Source organism: Ascidiella aspersa, chromosome 2 (assembly GCF_963924565.1).
Source record: "Ascidiella aspersa chromosome 2, kaAscAspe10.2, whole genome shotgun sequence".
Lineage (NCBI taxonomy): Eukaryota > Metazoa > Chordata > Ascidiacea > Phlebobranchia > Ascidiidae > Ascidiella > Ascidiella aspersa.
Genome location: NC_139448.1, coordinates 12,784,972 through 12,803,455, shown reverse-complemented (window position 1 = coordinate 12,803,455; position 18,484 = coordinate 12,784,972). Strand labels below are relative to the sequence as shown.

Sequence of the window (18,484 nt, the reverse complement as noted above, 5' to 3'; positions counted from 1 at the left end):
TTTTATGTTTAGTGTTCATTTGCTGATTTATGTGTCACCACATGCTGAATTTTATACGTATTATTACTTAAACCAACTTTTTAACTTAGTTTAACTCCCTTGACTTTAATGTATTCACTCCCCTTCTAAATGTCGATTTTTCATCCCCCTTTCAGTTGTAATATCACTTAAAAAAGGGAGTGTTGGTAAGGTAACAAAAATAAGTATAGCATCAAAACCTTTTTAGTTCTCGTTGAAATACCGCAACGCTGTTTCGCACAGAGTCAGCTCGCCCTCTACCAGCAACAACAGCAACAAAGCTACGCCAGACATCCGACCGGTCACCAACACGCCGTCCCCGCCACCCAGTTCAACCAGCAACAACATCAGCAGCAGCAGTACCCAACCCCGCTCAACCCGTGGGACTCTGCCCACCCTGGGCCGTCCCAGTTGCCCAAAGAGAGCCAACTGAACGCGATCAGTCCCATGTCCCTCGTGTCCCTTTCCTCTCCCGACATGCCAAGCACCGGCTTCACCGTTTCTTCGGCCACCAACAACACGCAGACCAGCGACGGCTACTACCGTCTCTCACGCCAACCTTCCATTAGCGAGTCGCTTAACTCGGAGGGCTCGGTGGCGTTGGGAGGCGACGCCGCCAGCCTGATGAAGTCCAAGAACCCGCGGCCCAAGATCGTTAAGAAGAAGAAGCCTCAGAGCGAGGGCTCGTCCGACGCGAAGACGCCGGTTGTGAAGGGCGGGCGCAAGATTTACCGCAGCCCGATCACGGGCAAACCGCGCGAGAACCTTCGTGGCGCCGCGCACTCCAGAGACACGCACTCGTCCGAGTCGTCGGAAACGCGCAAGTTTGCCGGCTCGACGCGCAACCGAAACAACAAGAGCCCGTGCGTCAAGTGCCACCAGTCGCGCGCCCGCCAGCTGCCGCAGTCCTCGTCCATGGGCAAGCTGGTGGACAGTCCGCCCGGAAGGACGCACCGAAAGACCGCCGCCTCGGCCTACTCCAAGCCGATGGCGCGTGATTGCGTGCACGACTTGCGCAAGCCGAGTCGTTCGCGCAGCGCACATTCGGGAGTCACGCAGCTTTACCCTTCAGTAAAGGGCATGAACTCGGTGATGCACGGCGTCGTGTCAATGGCCGCCCGAGGCGACCTGGTCCTGGCCCAGTACGACGGGCAGACTGCGCAAATGGTGCCCATACCAGTGAGCACTGCATATGGCGTCCAGGGCGCCCGGCCGGTGTTCATCAAGCAGGGCACCTTTATACAGGACGAGCCCAGCCCGGCGCTGCTCGAAAGCGTAGCCAGACAACAGCAGCAGCAACAGATTCAGCAAGGGCGGCAAAGAAAAGTCCAAGGCAAGTCTGCGAAGAAAGGAGGTGAAGGGGCTAAAGGCAGCACGGTTTGGAAGGGTCTAAAGAAGCTTCTATCGCCGAGCGAGGAATCCAAAACGCTCCAGCCCACCACGCCCAAATCGAAAAAGAAGTCGCAAATGGCAACGACGACGCCCAAGAAAAGCGGCGCGGCTAGGAGCAGCGTGGACGGCAGCGACACACAAAGCTACGACTCGAGCACGTGGACCAAAAGCAGAAACCGTCGCGACCCCAAAACGCCTGTGGTAAGCCGCGGTGAACCGCCCAAGTCGAAAAGCGCCGACGCGATTCGCCAGACTTCGAACTTGAGCTTGAGCAGCAGCAGCCCGGCTTCTAGCCTATCGCTGTCAAGCAGTAGCAGCAACGCAAGCGCAGGCGGCGCTCCAGTTGACTCATACAAGGCGCAGACGCCCAAGAAGAACATCTACCTTACCGAGCGCTCTATGAACCCGGCCAAACATGTGCCCAAGTCGCCTTCGCCGCGCAACCGCATCATAGTGGGCAAGAGCCCGCCAACCAAACCGCGAACGGCCGCCCACGCCCGGAATCGAACCCCGACCCCCGAGTACAAAGTAAAAGCAATTGGCGCCCGGAAAACCAGCATGGAGTCGAGCTCATCGGCCGCCACGTCCGCCTCTTTGGATTGTCGCAGATCGAGCAAAACGGCCTCTCTTTCGTCCAAGTCCCGTCTAGGCTCGCAGGCTTCCGTCAGCGTCGCAACAGACCGATCAGGCCCGAGGGCCAAAGCTTCGCCAGGTCAGAGCCAAGAGCACTCGCGACCGATGCTCGTCGAGGTATTGTTGTCTTCTGTTGTTGCATGGTGATACTGTATTTGCGCTAAACGCTATTTAACTGAGCGTTAGCCCCCTTTGATTTTAATTATAGCTGGTGCACTACCTGAACGGAAATGTAATCTAAACCCTAGTATATGTCACAAAATTTTCGATAGAAGTTTAATAGATCAAACTTAAGAACAGTGGTAAATTTGAACCTGAGAATAACCAATAATTTTATAAATTTTTTTATTATTACCGCACACGAATAGTACGAATCAGTGACATACGTAAACTTAATGCCTATTTTAACCTTTGTATTGTTACAAGAAACTGTTTTAATAAGACCTCATTATTTTAATTGTCGCTTTTGGTTTAATTTATGACAGTAGAACAGAAATGCCTTTCGCCAAGTGTATTAAAAATTGCAACAGCATTTAAATTTAAGATGAACGATGCAACGAATTATTGCTATGGTCAGAAATAGTGCAGTAGCAATTCGTTTCAACCTCAGTGAATTTTGTCCCCGTGGTAAGTTTATTAACGTCCGTGTCCCATCTTTATATGTGAATGACAAAGTTGCATGTTTATGTGAGTGACGATGTTAACTGTGTGTTTGTGTGAGTTGTTTCCTGAAAAATTGTGGACAAGAGGCGCGCCTATGAAGAAAGTTTGGCTGTTGCCACTAAACTTTATTTTTGTTGTTTAAACCAGTCTTTCTCAACCTAAGAATCGCGACCCAAAATTAATTGACCCCTTTAATTTGGTTGGATCGCCACCAACTGCAGTAGTGTACATGGTTAGATTAATTGGAATTGGTTTGGGCAAAATATCTCTAAAATTGGAGAAACCTGCCGGAGAGAAATACGCATACATAGCACAACAATTTAATTATTATTTTAATAATGCTATTTGTTGCACACTGTTTTCGCCTGCAAATAGTTGAGTTTAGAGAAATCGCTTAAGCTTTGCTCTTATCCTTAGCTTTTCGGTCGCCGCGAAAACGTTAAAAGAACACTGGTTAAAAGAACACTGGTTAAAAGGTTATGTTTTACACCTTTCAATTTACCATGTCAACGTTTTGATTTTTTTATTGGTGGTTTAACCTGACGCCTTTGTTACTTTTCGATAGGAAATCGCAAATGTAGCAAGACCAAATCTGGCTGAGGGCCATTCCCGTTCTACCCATCATCACGTCCAGCGTGTTGTCCAGGAGGTGGCGCCCTTCAACTACCGCCCCTATCCCAACTATTACGAACAGTTTCGCGGCGACCCGGGCTCGGAAGGCTATCGCCCGCAACTCGTGATTTCCGAAGACGCGCGAAGTTACCCGATGTATAGCGACGACGCGCGAACGTACCCAGTGGTCGCCGAGGTTTACCGAAGCGAGGGATCCAGCTGCAAGCAAGACCCTGAGATCAAACAGACTGCCGTTTGAGAGTTTGTGTTTAAAGGCAAATCATTACGAAGACTGCTTTTTGACTAACGATTTTTACGCCTTATTTTCCTTACGACGTCGTTTTACAATGAAATGTATGTTTTCTGCACGCTGTCGAACTTTTACCACTTCTGCACCCCTTTGTCAAGTTTTCTATTCAACCAGTGTATTTTGTACGATTTCAGAATATATTAACGGCTTTTCGGTGCTGAATGATTGCTCTTTACTGCTGTTTAGCTGCATGTTATTTCGCTGTGTGCTGCTCGAATCATATTGTTCTTTTCAACGGTGCATTTCTGTTTTGTTTGTTGGTACCTTCGTTTTCTCGCTTTATATTTTTATGATTTGTTTTGTGGTATTACTAGAAGTTTTGTATATTAGAAATTCTAAAAAGAGCGATCAGTTCTGTACATGTTTCGGGAATTATGCGTCGCAACATTTTTGAGATTCAACGTTTCCGAAAGTTGGCTATGTCTTGATTTTCTCTAATTGCTGTCCTACCGATGTACTCTTCCAAATTCATATATTTCTTTATCATGTACGTTGACCTAAAACCTTAACATTTTTACCTACTCACGTTTACTTACTTTCTGCATTGCTGTTCCCGCTACAATCGTTGTCAAACTGTTATCGAAATAAATTCAACGTCTTTAAATGCAGCGTTTATTTTATTTTACATGTATCACTTAAAGGGAGCGACAGTTCTAAATCAGTCCGGATTTCTTTCAATTGTATTTGTGCTTCCATTTGTCTTGTTTTACCACCGGGTAGCTTCTTCCAAACAAGCTTCTTAGCGACGTTGCAAAGACACATGACGCACTGCGCGATCTGAGGTGCCATAAAGATCGATGCGCCACTTAACAACCAGGCTCTGATTGGAGTTCGTGCAAAGTCGAACGATTTGTACAGGGCCGAGTTCACACCAGTAAAATGCAAGCTTGCAAGTACAACTCCATAAGCAGCGGCCATTACCGTAGCAAACGGAAAATGCCATAAGTTTGCAGGAAAACGGTTCAGAGACAGCTCCAGCATCATTAAAACTGTGTTAATTATATGTTTGTTGAAACTGATGAAGTCGAAGCCTTCGAAATTTTCTTCCATTGGATAGACGGCGGTTACCATCAGAGCGCAGTCGAAGGCCATCGTGAACAGAACCAAGGTAATCCAATCTTTTCCACGCATTGGGCGTTTTGTTTCTGTGCCGTGCCCGTTAGTTTGAGCTGTAAGTAAAAATGAAATACTATAGTCGGATGCCAAAGTTTTTTATTTAAAGAGGATAACCTTATTTCAGACTTCAACCATAAACTCTTTTATACGTGGATTTCATGTGTTTCACTGAAAAACGGGAAACGCTTTTTCATGGTAAGATCATTGGTAAAGTGTTTCTTTCAAAAATATATTCGTCTTTAGGTTGAAAAACGTGTGGTGTTCTACGCCAAGGCCGAACGAGCATAAGCAGTTCTCACTTGACACACTAAAAGCGTGAATGTTTGGACAAAAAATATTGCAAGTTTATCTTGGCAAAAAAAAGTTAATAGCCCCATTTTAACTTTGTTTACAAACAAAACATTTGTTAAAACTCAAACCTATACTAGAAGAATAAATACATCACATGTAGTTAAACCCGTTATATTTTACGTTCATTTATAAGTGGCAAAAACAACAATTTAAATTGGGTCGTTCTTTCTCTTTTCTCTATTGGGCTATATTCATATTAGAAAGACTCACCGCGCTTCCCTTAAACCGGAACTTGATGAGCGACGGAAATCGATTTATTTAATAGGGTAACCCGAAAAATGTTATTATTTAAACTATTAAAAATGCTTGCTGTTCGTTGGTCACTTATATTTATTTAAACATTAAACAACGATACGCGTTACAGTTATTTAACATGGCTTCGCGGGCCACGAACAATGATGTCGGGCCTGGGTTTGGACCACCCTGTACTAGACCATATGGACCGATAAGGTTAACACGACATGTTCCATCATTGAATTGTCTGGTTGCCTTACCTTTACTTGTGGCCTTTTTTGACTTTACGTTTAAGCCACCTAGAGCTGTAATAATTGCCATCAGGTAGAATAGGAGAATAAGAAGTTGGCCGATGTGGGATAAGTATACAAAAAAGAATCCAAAGTGACCGAATCGGACGAGGCTTACGATAAACATTACAAGCCAGTAAAGAAACGTCAAAATCCGGTAGGTTAGAATTGCGTTTCGCGAAGCTGTCCACTGAAAGAGAAAAAGCAGCCTTATATGTCGTTTCGAAACATGGCAATAAACAAAAGTTAAAATGGATTATTATGACATAAAAGTAAAATATTACACTATTAAAATTGGCGAACTCGACCGATTATTAGCAAACAATTTTAGCTAAAAAAATAACACAAACGCAATATACAGAACTAAAAGTGTTTAATGTGCAAAACTTGTAACACATTTTAAGGAAGACCTAAGTCAAGGCAAGTCATTTGAAATCAGTTACTTAAGTGCACTTAAATCAAGTTGATGACTTAAGTCATTAAAAAACTGCCAAAAGTCCTAATCAACATTCGTTGACCTTCAAAAAATCAGTACAACGTAAAATGTGGTATTAAAGCTGAAATAAATACACGAATAAAAGTTATGCCTATAGGTCAGAATTAAAAAAACGCGGTGGATTTTCTGTGTGGTATTGCGTTTGCCATAGTCTGTCACACAATTTGTTTTATGCGAAATTGTTCTGCACAAGCAAATAATTTCAATCACAAATACCTATTTGCGAGTTGAAGCAGTGGATTCTCGCTTTTTTTAGCTTCACATATTTGTTGTTTTCCACGGCTTAAATAAATGTGCTATAATGTCTGAAGTAAATTACTTGGCGTGCGTACCTCAAATCAGTGATTTCAAAGGCCTAATTTACCTAGGTTTTGCGCATAATGAGTTAACATGACAGGATCATTTTTGTGGACAAAATTTGAGTTTGACTTAGTTAGGTCATTCAGGCGATACATTTGTAGTCGTCCTCATACCATGAAATCATGGTGCAGTATTGTATATTGATCAATCAAGGAGGTCGGTGTTCAGTACAAATTTACGCGGTGCAGTTAACGCCAACATTGTACAAAAGTCCATGATACCATACGGCATGCGCAATCGCATAGTTTTGTTTTGGTTCAGATCAGTATGACAAGGCAGTGCTAGCAAGAGCACAACATATAAATTTACTGAGTGAATACCGCTAAATTATTAATTTGTTACGGTAAATTACAAATATTCTATAAAAATAGAAGACATAAACAATATCCGTTACTAACGACAAACCTGAAATTGATAAAAGTCTTCTGTTTTCCCATTTGCCACATTTTTCAATCTGAAGCAGTCCCACGTGTCCATAACGATACTATTCGCCTATAAATGAGACTAGATGTATAATAATTTTTACAATGCTGTCGTATGTGTGTAACTAGGGCCGTGTAATGAATATGCGCTTTCCGCCATTCATCCTGCCATTGCAATCCCGGCGACAAAACAATTTCAGACAAAGAGCATATTTCGCGTTGGCGTGAGAAGCCGCCACAGCCGACAGTCGCTTTGACAATCATTGTATTTTGTACGGCCCAACTCAGTGTATATGCCCCCTGGAATAAAACTGTAAGTTGCTTGGTTTGAACACAAAATATTTTTTTTAAGTTTTAAGTGAAAAACGGTTGGTTTGAACACAAATAATAGCTGAAGTAGCCACATTTATTTGGTATAGGATCGGCACAGATATCTCCCAAGTATCGGACGTGCATACTGATACTACAACTTAACATCGACTCGGCTGGTATATTCCTATAGTTGAATTATGACGACTAAGAGTTTCTGTGTGTGGCAGTATAGCTAACAAAATTATAGGTGAGGTTGGCGCAACTAGTAACTAGAAAATATTTATTCAACAGGTTCCACCGTTTAAGTCTGAACTGCTTTTGCATTAGATTTGGCATTAATTTAAATATTAATATCGTTTGTCTGAGAAAATGGGGCTTTGTGCTCTAATTCAACTGCAAAGAAATCTTCACTATCTGCTGCAGCTTTCTTATTTTTTATAGTGCTGCACTTGAGCGTATCGTTTGTTTTCTTACTGGTATAGGCATTGTAGCTACAGGCTGCCGATCAAGTGGAACGTGCGATTGGGAAATTGAAGAAGGATGTCTCGATACGGATTGGTGGTGAATCCACATATCTTAATACTGCAAACTTGATAACTCACTGTTTTGTTTTGCATATAGCTTAAAAATCAATAAAACAATATGCATTTATCCAAACTCTATATCAACTAGCTGTCTTAATTGTTATATAAAATGTTATGGAATTTATATAGGCAACATTAGTTAGATTACTAAAATCATCATTAACTTTTTCCTTCCTGTCATTTTTGCAGTAGTCCCACACAAAATGAGATGCCCCCGGTTTATCCTGATACTCGACTAGCCTGGACCAGATCTCACTAGTTGTACCAAGAAACTTAGTTTAATGACCTCAATCTGTTAACTATTTTAAACTGTCCGGCCACAATCGATCATGGGTAAAAAACAGAAAAAAATTATTTTTTTACAAAAAAAAATTATTTTTACAAAAGTTAAACTTTTTTGTTGTAAAATTGTTTTTAAGCAGTTTACAAAATATATAAATAAACAAATGAGCGCCAGACGAATTGGTAAGTCGTAGCCACAACTTTTAATATGCACACTGTTTTGAAGCACACCAAACAAATATGACTAAAATACCATTGGCTTGTGGAAGTGGATTTAATGTGAGAATCATTAATTGTCTTTTGTGCCCCGGTGTATCAACCTCACAACTACAATGTAGATACTGCATTCAAATTGAATTGTTCATTTTTCTGCTTCGTATAAAACCTTAGCTCAGAAAACAACCACCCGACTTTGTAAAATTCTTACAATATTTAACAAAAATTCACGTGACAAAGGGCGTTAACTCAAACCTTCTTCTACACTTATTTCTGACGCGAAAAATATAGTTTCTACGTCGAAATACGATTGCAACATCATTTTTGGCTTCGCACAAATAACAACAATATTGTTTGTATCTCAGGTTACTGCGAAAACATAAACTTTGCTTACACGACGGCGCGGACGGCACTTTAAAAACATATGTTTTTTTTATAAAACGGATGCGCGTTACTTCAGATACAGCTCTGACGCATAAAATTGGTGTCAAAAAGCTTTCGCGGAATACTTTTGCTGCAATGGTTTTATAACAGCAATTTCCATGACGAAACATTAAAAGGCGATAATACAAAAAAAATCTCTGTGGTAACAATGTGATGACGTGTCGCTACAGGCTACATATTGTGGATTGTTTGTTTAGCGTTTGCATTAGTTTTTTGATAGCTTTACCTACAGTCCTGCATAATTTCGTGACTAAAATGATCTCCACAACGGTTTTACGTTGTGTCTAAAAAATCGTCAAAACAAATTTACGAAATCTTTTCTCAACTAAAACTGCTGTAGCCTGGCAAAGTCCATGGCCTCGCCAATGTAAGTTGATTTCATGTAGGTTGATCTCAGTTTCATGTACACTGACTCAGCCGCGAGTTAATTTAAATTAAATTTGCAGGATCTCACTACATGCGAAAATTGTGCATTTTTTCTGTTAATTTTGTTGTTTGAAAGGATTACATAAGACCTCGACTTAACAACGGGCAGTCCTGTATGATAATTAAATAAAGAAAGGAAAAAATTTTCCTATCATGTAAAATACTGGACCACACAAGAAAAAATTAAAAACAAATTTTCATGCCAGCGGTAAGATATTAACAGTTAAACTTTGCACATTGAATGATCACCAGTCGACCAAGCATTTTAAAAGAGGATGTTCCTACATGTGAAGTATGCGTATCCGGAAAATACCACGGGCCAAACTTGACTTTACCATTGATATAATCTGTTCATGTCTGCTATTAAAATAATTCAATTTGATGTCAAGTTAAGTTTTTAATTGCACTATAACAAAGTTCATGTAATGTTTTTTCAACTATTTAAATTCACCGTAACGGATGACTATTTGAAATTAATTCTACTCGTATTGATTAGTTATATTAATCGAGGAGGGCGTATGGTTTATCGTTGCATGATGAAATAAAGAAGAAAACTTAATTTAACTACTCCAGACTATGTCATAAAGTGAGAAAATACAAAAAGTGTGTAATACAAGTAACTGTATCTAGCGTTCTGAAGCCGTTTTCAGATCAACGATAATGCCTTTCGTGTCATGGTACACCGTGAGCCTTTAATGGAACAACTAACCATCTGCTCATTAATTAAGGGTTTTTATGCAAGGCAAGCTTGGAAACAATTAGCCTGCTTTTAGGTTCGAAATCATGACCTCGGTCACATACACAGAGAGGAGCAAGTCGAGAAGCAACCGTTCCCGGTTTACTAGGATATGTAAGTCATTATTGTTAATCAATAAACGAATTCAGAAGAGCAAGATCACCGTTGTTGTACACATATGTGTACCTTAAAAATCTTTTCAATATGAAGTTGTTTGTACTAACAGGATACAGCAAGCAACGGTGCAATGGCTGTTCCCCGAATTATAACGACGGTTCCGGTGTGTTTCTTGCCTGGCCTTATTTGCTTGGAAATTATTAATTGATTGACTGATTTGGTTAGTCACTTAGAATGTAACTTTTTCGAAGCCCTTTGGACGTTTTTAGTTTTGTAACGCACCGAAAAATGGGTATCCGGGCGTCAACACACAGTTTTAGAACCGCTGGGTTAGACTGTCAAAGACTCCCGGAATAAAGTGCATAACAATAAGAAATCAGTAGAGTACATAGAAATTGGAAGGCGGTATACTTAAAAGTTGCAAAATGATTGACGACCTATATAATATTAGTGGTATTATTTATATTTAGTTTTTCAGAAAAAAATCATACCAAATTGACGTTGCGACTAACATGTTCAACAAAGTGACTCATAAAACGATACTCGTCACAGTATTAAGGTTGGTTCACACTCCTGGCGTTAGCGTCTGGCGCGAACGCTACCGACATCCAGTTCACACATAACGCGTTGCCAGCGTTGACGGCAAATTTCCTCGCTTCTAATTGAAAGCGTCAAAGTTGAAACATTTTAAATTTCCGCAACCGAAAGCGCATTTTAAAATACGTTTTACGTTAACGCCTGACGTGTCTATTGTGAACCTACATTTAGTGCCGCGAGCCTAACCCTAAAGAATGCTTCGGAAGACATGTTTTTGTTATGCTGCGGCCAGTTACCCACCCCTGTTGTATGGAAAGGGACGATTCTACTCAAAAATAATGCTGAACATGTGAGTAGCAGGGTGGATCCAGAGGGTGCTACTGTACAACACAAGTCGACTGTATTCCAGCTCTTTGTAACAATAAAGAAAAGTTGTTCTAACACTTGAGGGCCACAAGGAACAATACAATTACAAAAATTGGGCCCATTAAAAAAAGGTTAAAATTAGGAGGCATAGAGTTAACCAAATATACGCAATTTTGTTTCACGTTGGGCCCCGGTGGCTTTTTTGTTCTTTTACATTGATAGCTTAGCTGCGAGCTCAATAGGTAGAGCAACATACCCAGTATGTAAGGGGTCGTGAGTTTAACTTACTGATTTCGGTCGGTCCACGCTACTTATCGTAAAGAATAATAAAACTTTCAAATAGTTTACTCATTTACTTCCAGTTGCCTTGCGCTCAACAAGGGACGTGGCGTTGTTTTGTTTTGCACAATGTGCGGAAAAATGTGCAAGCCAAAATGTGCGCACGTTTTAAAATGCCGTCCAAAATGTGAGCGTTTTTTTTTTCAGAATGTACATTTTTAAGTTAGAGCTAGTTAGGGTTAGAGTTTAGCGTTGGAGTTGAGAGTTATACCTAGAGTTGTGCCTACATTACATACTTAAAATGTGCGTATATTTTTAAACGCATTTTAAAATGTACGCACATTCTGAAAATAAGTGCGCACATTTTTGTGCACTATGTGCAAAAAAACTGTGTTCGCATCACCGTCTCCTTACACTGATACCAGCTGTGACGACAACAGGGCTTAATCAAGTTTCACAAAGTGGTGCCTGTATATAAATTATTGTTTTTTTAGAATGTAAACAAACATAAGTGTGCTTTATAAACTGCATCACCGTATGTTATGTCTTGTGTTTTATTGGCGTAAAAATCACGTGTTATGAATAAAACCTTAATGTTTATTTCGGAAACGGTATTAGTTGACATAGATAGCTACAACCCAGCTCCATCGAAACAGTTGAAAAACCTGACGAAAAAACGTATACAAACACGAAAATAACAAGCAGCAAAGATAACATGTTTAGCAATAAATACAAACAGTGGTGACCTGCGTGAAAACGTTAACCGATCGACTTCGCAGCTGCAATAGTGGACTATACGACTGGAAATTATACTAAAAACCATAATAGAAGTGAGTTCGGTAAAGTTTTGCACTGGCTTTCCATTACTTAAAAAGCACAAATAATAAATCTGGTAAAATTCACGTATTCGGTAATAAATTTTTGTATAGATGAAACGGGTGCAAAAACAAACTTTTTCTTATTAATGATAAAAAACAGCGTTACGCGTTTGTAAAAATAATAATTATAGCTATCTTTCTGGTATTAGTACAAAATCGATTTATAAATAAATAAAATAATAAATTTTTCACATCGATTTTTCAGGGTAAAATCACCCAAAATTAAAAAAAAATGATGGCACAAACACATATCAGTTATGTCATGCAGGATTATTGAATTTATATTAAAGGAAATTATGACAAAATCCGGTTTGACTTAAATTTGTCTTACAATGTTGGTTTGATGACAGACAACGTGATACGAATGCTAATACCATACGTCATTATCTTCATTTATATGCCCAACAAAACGCAGGAATGCATAACGCACTGTATTGCCATGGTACACGGGCCAATAAACATATTTGCCTGAAAATCACACTAACGCCATACATGAGCTGTTCATGGCAATTTTACCAGTCAAGCGAAAAAAAAATAGTAATATTGTACCGCAAGGCCAGTAAATGAAGAAGTAAAGCTGCAAAGATCACAGTTATTATAAGGAGATGAAATCACCACGCCACGTATTTGTCGAACTGTCTTTTCGTGAGCAAAACAAACGTCGACTTTTTCCCCGAAGACTAGAAAAAACATGAATTCGCTCTTATACAGAACTTTCGCAGCTGCAGTCCGACTCATCATAGCTGGATGTGCAGCGACTGCTCACGCAAGCGAATAACTTTATTTTGCAGATGTACACCCCGCAAATGACAAGGCTGCACAATGCGGGAGCCACAAAAATCATCGCTGCAGTGATGATCCACGCCTGAGCGGGCTTATTATTGTAGTCTATCACTGAATACACTGCAGATAGGGTACCTGAAAAATGCAGAGCGACCAGCAGCACGGCGTAGAGTAGAGAAAAGCAAGCTGTGGCTAGAAAATGCCAATAGTTGATTGGGATTCGGTTTAAGGAGAGTTCGATCAGCAGAATGACAACGTTTACTAGGTGAATGTTAACGCTAAAGAAGTTGTAGCTGTTGAAAAGGCCGTTTTCGCGCCCGTCGCTCAAAAACGGATAAAGGAGAGTCACAATGAAGGCGGTGTTCAAACTGACGCAATACAATGCCCAGGTGACGCCGTGGAACCAACGCAGGCTGTGATTGGCTGAAAGAAAAAATATTGTTATAGTTGTAGCGTAGAAATGAAAGGCTTCTATTAGCAACAGCAAAGTAAACATTTTAGAATTTTTAGTGTCGCCTTTATAACAAGCACCAATTTAAAGGGTTTATGTTATCGTGTTTTCTAAAATTATTATACAACATGTCAATATAACTTTTCTCTGTACAAATCGAAAATCTACGGAATACTTTCATAGTTAAATGTCTAAAAGTAAAAATAGCTTACAGATAGCCAATAAGATATTGTATTTTGGCTGGTATGAAGCAAACCACGTTAATGCTTTCTAGTACACTTTCGAAACTGAATTTTACGCTTGGTGGACGCAATAGAAAATACTTGCCTTCCAATAAGCGTTTTTCGTCGACGTGGACGTAAACCGTTTTTTCCTGCGCTTTTTCACGTCTACGCTTTTTCACAATTCCATGGCCTGAGCAAAACAAAGCTGAAGCGAAGAAACACAAAATGACCAACTGTTGCAAATGAGAGAGGTAGACAAAGAAAAATTCCTTATCATCGAGGTAGCTCAAAACGAAGACGATCGACCAGTACACAAAAGTCGCCAGGCGAAAACAGCCCAAAATCACTGGGTGAATGTTCCACTGTTAAAAAATGCTTTGTAAAATATATATGCACCTCATAAACAATTTGCACAAAGGCTTTCATATATTTAAATTTTAGTGTAGTGAGCCATGATGTTACAACTCCAAATAAACCGCCGAGATTTAAGTTCAGGTTTACATACACAGTTTGCACACAAATGCGTGAAAACAATTAAAGTGTGTTTAACATTTTCTATGATTACAAGTGTTGCAACATTAATTAGTATTCTATGGTTGTACAGTGTACACTAATGGCGAAAAACATTATTTTCGTTTACAATTACAACATTGCTGGCTGCTGCTAGCTTTTGGCTTGACAGTTACTCGCTGTATCGTGTCAAATCATTTAGTCCTTAGATCGGTTAGCAATGTTTTTTTAAATGTGAGAAAACGAATATGTTGTATACAAAACTAACCCAAATCACTTAGGTTTTTTTAGTAAACACAACTGTTTTTATAATTCACGTTTTTCACCCAACTGACAGTAGCTGTTTGTGTTTAAACAACTGTTACAGCGAAGTAAGTTATCGTACTACAAATAAGGTAACTACAATAAAAAAGTTTACCTGTGAAAAAAAGAAGCTTTCTTTTGTTGCTTTCAATGCTTCAGATCGTCTAAAGACACGCACAGCACTAGTTGGACTACTTTTCGCAGCAAACATCTTTGCAGTGTATTTTTTAAAGTGGCAGCAAAATACAAATTCCTGTCATAGGTTACGTCTGAAAAGAACTGTAAAAGCATTACGAATACGCTCGTAAAGAAACAATAAACTAGTTTTAAAGGACTATACTTTCAAAATGTTTTTTTGTAGAAACAGACTACAGTGCAAACCATTATTTCGTCACAATGACCATCTACTAAGTTACGTTTAAATAATGAATTGGACCTTTTTATCATTAGGTAACGTTTCCGGATTTTGTTTCAACTTTCAACGGATACCTACCGCGCTTATAAATCTGTTTTTTCCTGGAATTAAAAAACTTATATTTTTTACGTTAATAGTGAAAAAACGAAAACACGGTTTTAAGCCATACTCTTTAAAGCGAAAAGTCTAAATTGCCTTATTGGACTTGCGATATCTTCAACATGTGAAACAACCACAAAAACCTCACTTGGTATATACATATATATTTTTTGAAAAGAGGATCATAAAGGTATTATGATGACAATGAGGTAAGTGCCACTCAATGTCCACTCTGTTTCGTAGGAGTATTTGGAAGTGTGCCTCCAATTGCGGTTGTGCGCACTTTGCCAGTATTAGCATAACATTTTACCACGACTTTTCATGTCACACCAGTTTTCTGTAGTATTGGGAAACTTGCTAAAATCGCCCGACTTTTTTTTTTCAGACGACTTGAACAGTTAGCCTATTTCAATATCGGCCAGGGAAAATTTTAAAACAATACACGGCAATCTTAAACTGTTGTTTTTGGACGCTTTTAAGTCGAAAAAGTGTAAGATTATTATGAACAAATGTATACTTATGATTTAAAATTACCCCTTTCATACCATGAAGGTGGCGACCCAATGTTTTCTATAAATTGTGGTGATGTAGATTGTAGGGCGACCAACTCTTATGTCTAGATTGTTTAAATTCATTTTGTTTCGTGCGAATCTTGATTCGGGGTAACGACTAATTTAAAGTTTGCTTCATTTGAGACCCAATAGGTAGGCTACTGTATTTCAAAGGCCACCAAACTACGGCCTGCGAGGTTAGTTCTTTTGGCCCGCAGTATATTACTTTAATGCAGCTGTAAAACGGTTTTGGTTGTTTACTAGTTAAAATGTTTGTTAAATTCACTATTTAAACAACACTTTGAAGCTTGTAAACTAAACGACATTTTCATAAACGACACTAAAGTTCAGGGATGGCCAACACGCAGCTCTTTACCGAGTTATATGCGGCTTTTTCGTGTTGTACATATGATTTTAGAGAGCTTAGATTTTTCCCTTAAGGCTATTATATTTTTAGTAACACTTTTGAAACAAGTCAAACGCAAACAATATGCTCAAATAATATTGATAATCACATTATATCGAGAAATGTGTACTTTTTCATTCAATGCGTCGCATCTCCTTCTAAATTACGATTTTGTCTTTTTAACGAAATAAAGGCTCTCTTTTCGCGTTTTTTCGATGGCTTTGTGGATGTGAGTAGGAAATGGAGTGATAGGCTGTTCTTTTCGTTCCATGTGTGCAAGGTGTGGCTCTTTGCGGTTAACCAAGTGACTAATGCGGTTCTTGGTATCTGAGTGGTTGGCCACCCCTGCTATAGTTCAATAAAAAAAAGTTTGTCATTTAATATTCGCCAAGACAATAAATCAAACACAAAATTTAATATCTGGCCAGCGATATTCTGTCCTTAAATTTATGCGGACCGCGATCGGCAGTACCCACATAGGCCTAGTTATTCAATGCAAAAAGCTGGTAACCCCTGCACTGAACTGCCTCACGTTAATTTTGCATCTGAATGCAATAAATCATCCTCCATATAACTGTTACGCTGTTACAAAATTGGGCTACATAAAAATCAAGCGTAAAACAAAATGAAAAGACCTAATATAGCTTTAAAGGTTCAGTAGGGCTTAAATACTTCTACTCAGAACAATACGTAGACGGTGAACGTATGGATTTGGCTTTTGGCATTAATATTATTGTATATGGATATATGTACATAAGTATCGACAATGCTTAACAATTAGACTTGCGTATAAGACAACAAATCACTATTTTTATCTATGGAATACCACATTTGGTCGTTTGCATATGGGGTATTCGCCACCTGGAGGACAAACCTAAACGATCGCGAGAAATTTTACTAAATTTAAAGTGTTGACAGCAGGGTTCCCGCTAAGCGCATTTTTTTTGGCGCATTTGGGCAAAATTTTGGGCACTTGCGCACTTTTTTTCACGGAAGTGCGCAAGCAAAAAAAAATTAAAAGTTGTTTTTTTACTTAAATTCGACCGCCAGTCGTCTCCTGAAGCCCACATTATCACTATTTTGCAAAGATTATTACATATAATACCTTATGTACCCCATTTTTGCTTCACGAAAGTTTCGAAAAAGTGCCCAAATTAGTTTTATCCGAGCTACGTACGGAACAAAAAGTGCTCAAATCCGTTTTATTTAAGCTCTACGTACGCAACAAAAAAGTGCCCAAATTTTCTACGTACGACCAAAAAAGGACCTAAATTAGTTTTATTCGAGCTACGTACGACACAAAAAAGTGTCCAAATTAGTTTTATTCGAGCTACGTACGGACAAAAAAAGTGCCCAAATTAGTTTTATTCGAGCTACGTACAGAACAAAAAAGTGCCCAAATTAGTTTTATTCGAGCTATACGTACGGAACAAAAAGTGCTCAAATTCGTTTTATTTAAGCTCTACGTACGGACAAAAAAGTGCCCAAATTAGTTTTATTCGAGCTACGTACGGAAAAAAAGTGCCTAAATTAGTTTTGTTTAAGCTACATACGGATAAAAAAGTGCACACATTAGTTTTATTCGAGCTTCGTACGGACAAAAAGGTGTCCATATTAGTTTTAACCTAGCTACGTACGGACCAAAAAAGGGCCTTAATTAGTTTTATTTGAGCTACGCACGACCAAAAAAGAGTTCTAATTAGTTTGCTTTGAGATATACGTGCGAAAAAAGTGGTTCTTAACTAGGGAAGGCGCCCCTCCCCCCCCCCCCTAAATAGAGCGCCGTCAAATTCTCAGGGCGTCGCAAGTTCTGCTATAAATATTTTATATTTTGTGAAAAAAAGTGCCCAAATTTTCTACGTACGACCAAAAAAGTACCTAAATTAGTTTTATTCGAGCTACGTACGACACAAAAAAGTGTCCAAATTAGTTTTATCCGAGCTACGTACGGACAAAAAAAGTGCCAAAATTAGTTTTATTCGAGCTACGTACAGAACAAAAAAGTGCCCAAATTAGTTTTATTCGAGCTATACGTACGGAACAAAAAGTGCTCAAATTCGTTTTATTTAAGCTCTACGTACGGACAAAAAAGTGCCCAAATTAGTTTTATTCGAGCTACGTACGGAAAAAAAGTGCCTAAATTAGTTTTGTTCAAGCTACGTACGGATAAAAAAGTGCACACATTAGTTTTATTCGAGCTTCGTACGGACAAAAAGGTGTCCAAATTAGTTTTAACCTAGCTACGTACGGACCAAAAAAGGGCCTTAATTAGTTTTATTTGAGCTACGCACGACCAAAAAAAAGAGTTCTAATTAGTTTGCTTTGAGATATACGTGCAAAAAAAGTGGTTCTTAACTAGGGAAGGCGCCCCCCCCCCTAAATAGAGCGCCGTCAAATTCTCAGGGCGTCGCAAGTTCTGCTATAAATATTTTATATTTTGTGCAGTAACTTTTATGGTTACATGTTACGCCTGGTGTGATTTCTGCCTATATTCGGTGTCTTATGCTTTACTTTGAACTTACACTCATGTGTAGTTTCAGCCGATCTGTCAGAAATTAGTGAAGTTTTATGCAAAAAGGTCTACGACAATTAGGGCATCCAAAGGCAGGAGAGTCTGACTTTTAAACCTTGAGGTAGCGGCAATTTGCACTAATTGGATCTTTAGGTA

The 18,484-nt window shown here is 39.3% G+C and overlaps 3 protein-coding genes across 3 annotated transcripts in view; 1 reads left to right on the top strand and 2 right to left on the bottom strand.

The window, feature by feature from the left end:
- LOC146163759 (uncharacterized) overlaps positions 1 to 4,190 on the top strand; it is a 28,159-nt gene extending 23,969 nt beyond the window's left edge. The window contains exons 21-22 of the mRNA XM_083380587.1: positions 262 to 2,160; positions 3,272 to 4,190. Coding sequence (XP_083236713.1) covers positions 262 to 2,160; positions 3,272 to 3,577 — 2,205 coding nt within the window. The 3' untranslated portion in view covers positions 3,578 to 4,190. The remainder of the gene's footprint in view (positions 1 to 261; positions 2,161 to 3,271) is intronic.
- Positions 4,191 to 4,240: 50 nt separating this feature from the next.
- LOC146163758 (uncharacterized) lies at positions 4,241 to 6,954 on the bottom strand. Its single transcript, XM_083380586.1, has 3 exons — positions 6,881 to 6,954; positions 5,590 to 5,809; positions 4,241 to 4,797 (listed from the first exon to the last, which is right to left on the bottom strand). Exons 1-3 carry the CDS (start codon positions 6,950 to 6,952, stop codon positions 4,241 to 4,243), a joined length of 849 nt encoding a protein of 282 aa, XP_083236712.1. The 5' UTR covers positions 6,953 to 6,954.
- Positions 6,955 to 11,779: 4,825 nt separating this feature from the next.
- On the bottom strand, positions 11,780 to 14,619 carry LOC146163757 (uncharacterized). Its single transcript, XM_083382356.1, has 3 exons — positions 14,461 to 14,619; positions 13,636 to 13,894; positions 11,780 to 13,280 (listed from the first exon to the last, which is right to left on the bottom strand). Exons 1-3 carry the CDS (start codon positions 14,554 to 14,556, stop codon positions 12,778 to 12,780), a joined length of 858 nt encoding a protein of 285 aa, XP_083238482.1. The 5' UTR covers positions 14,557 to 14,619; the 3' UTR covers positions 11,780 to 12,777.
- Positions 14,620 to 18,484: the final 3,865 nt, after the last annotated feature.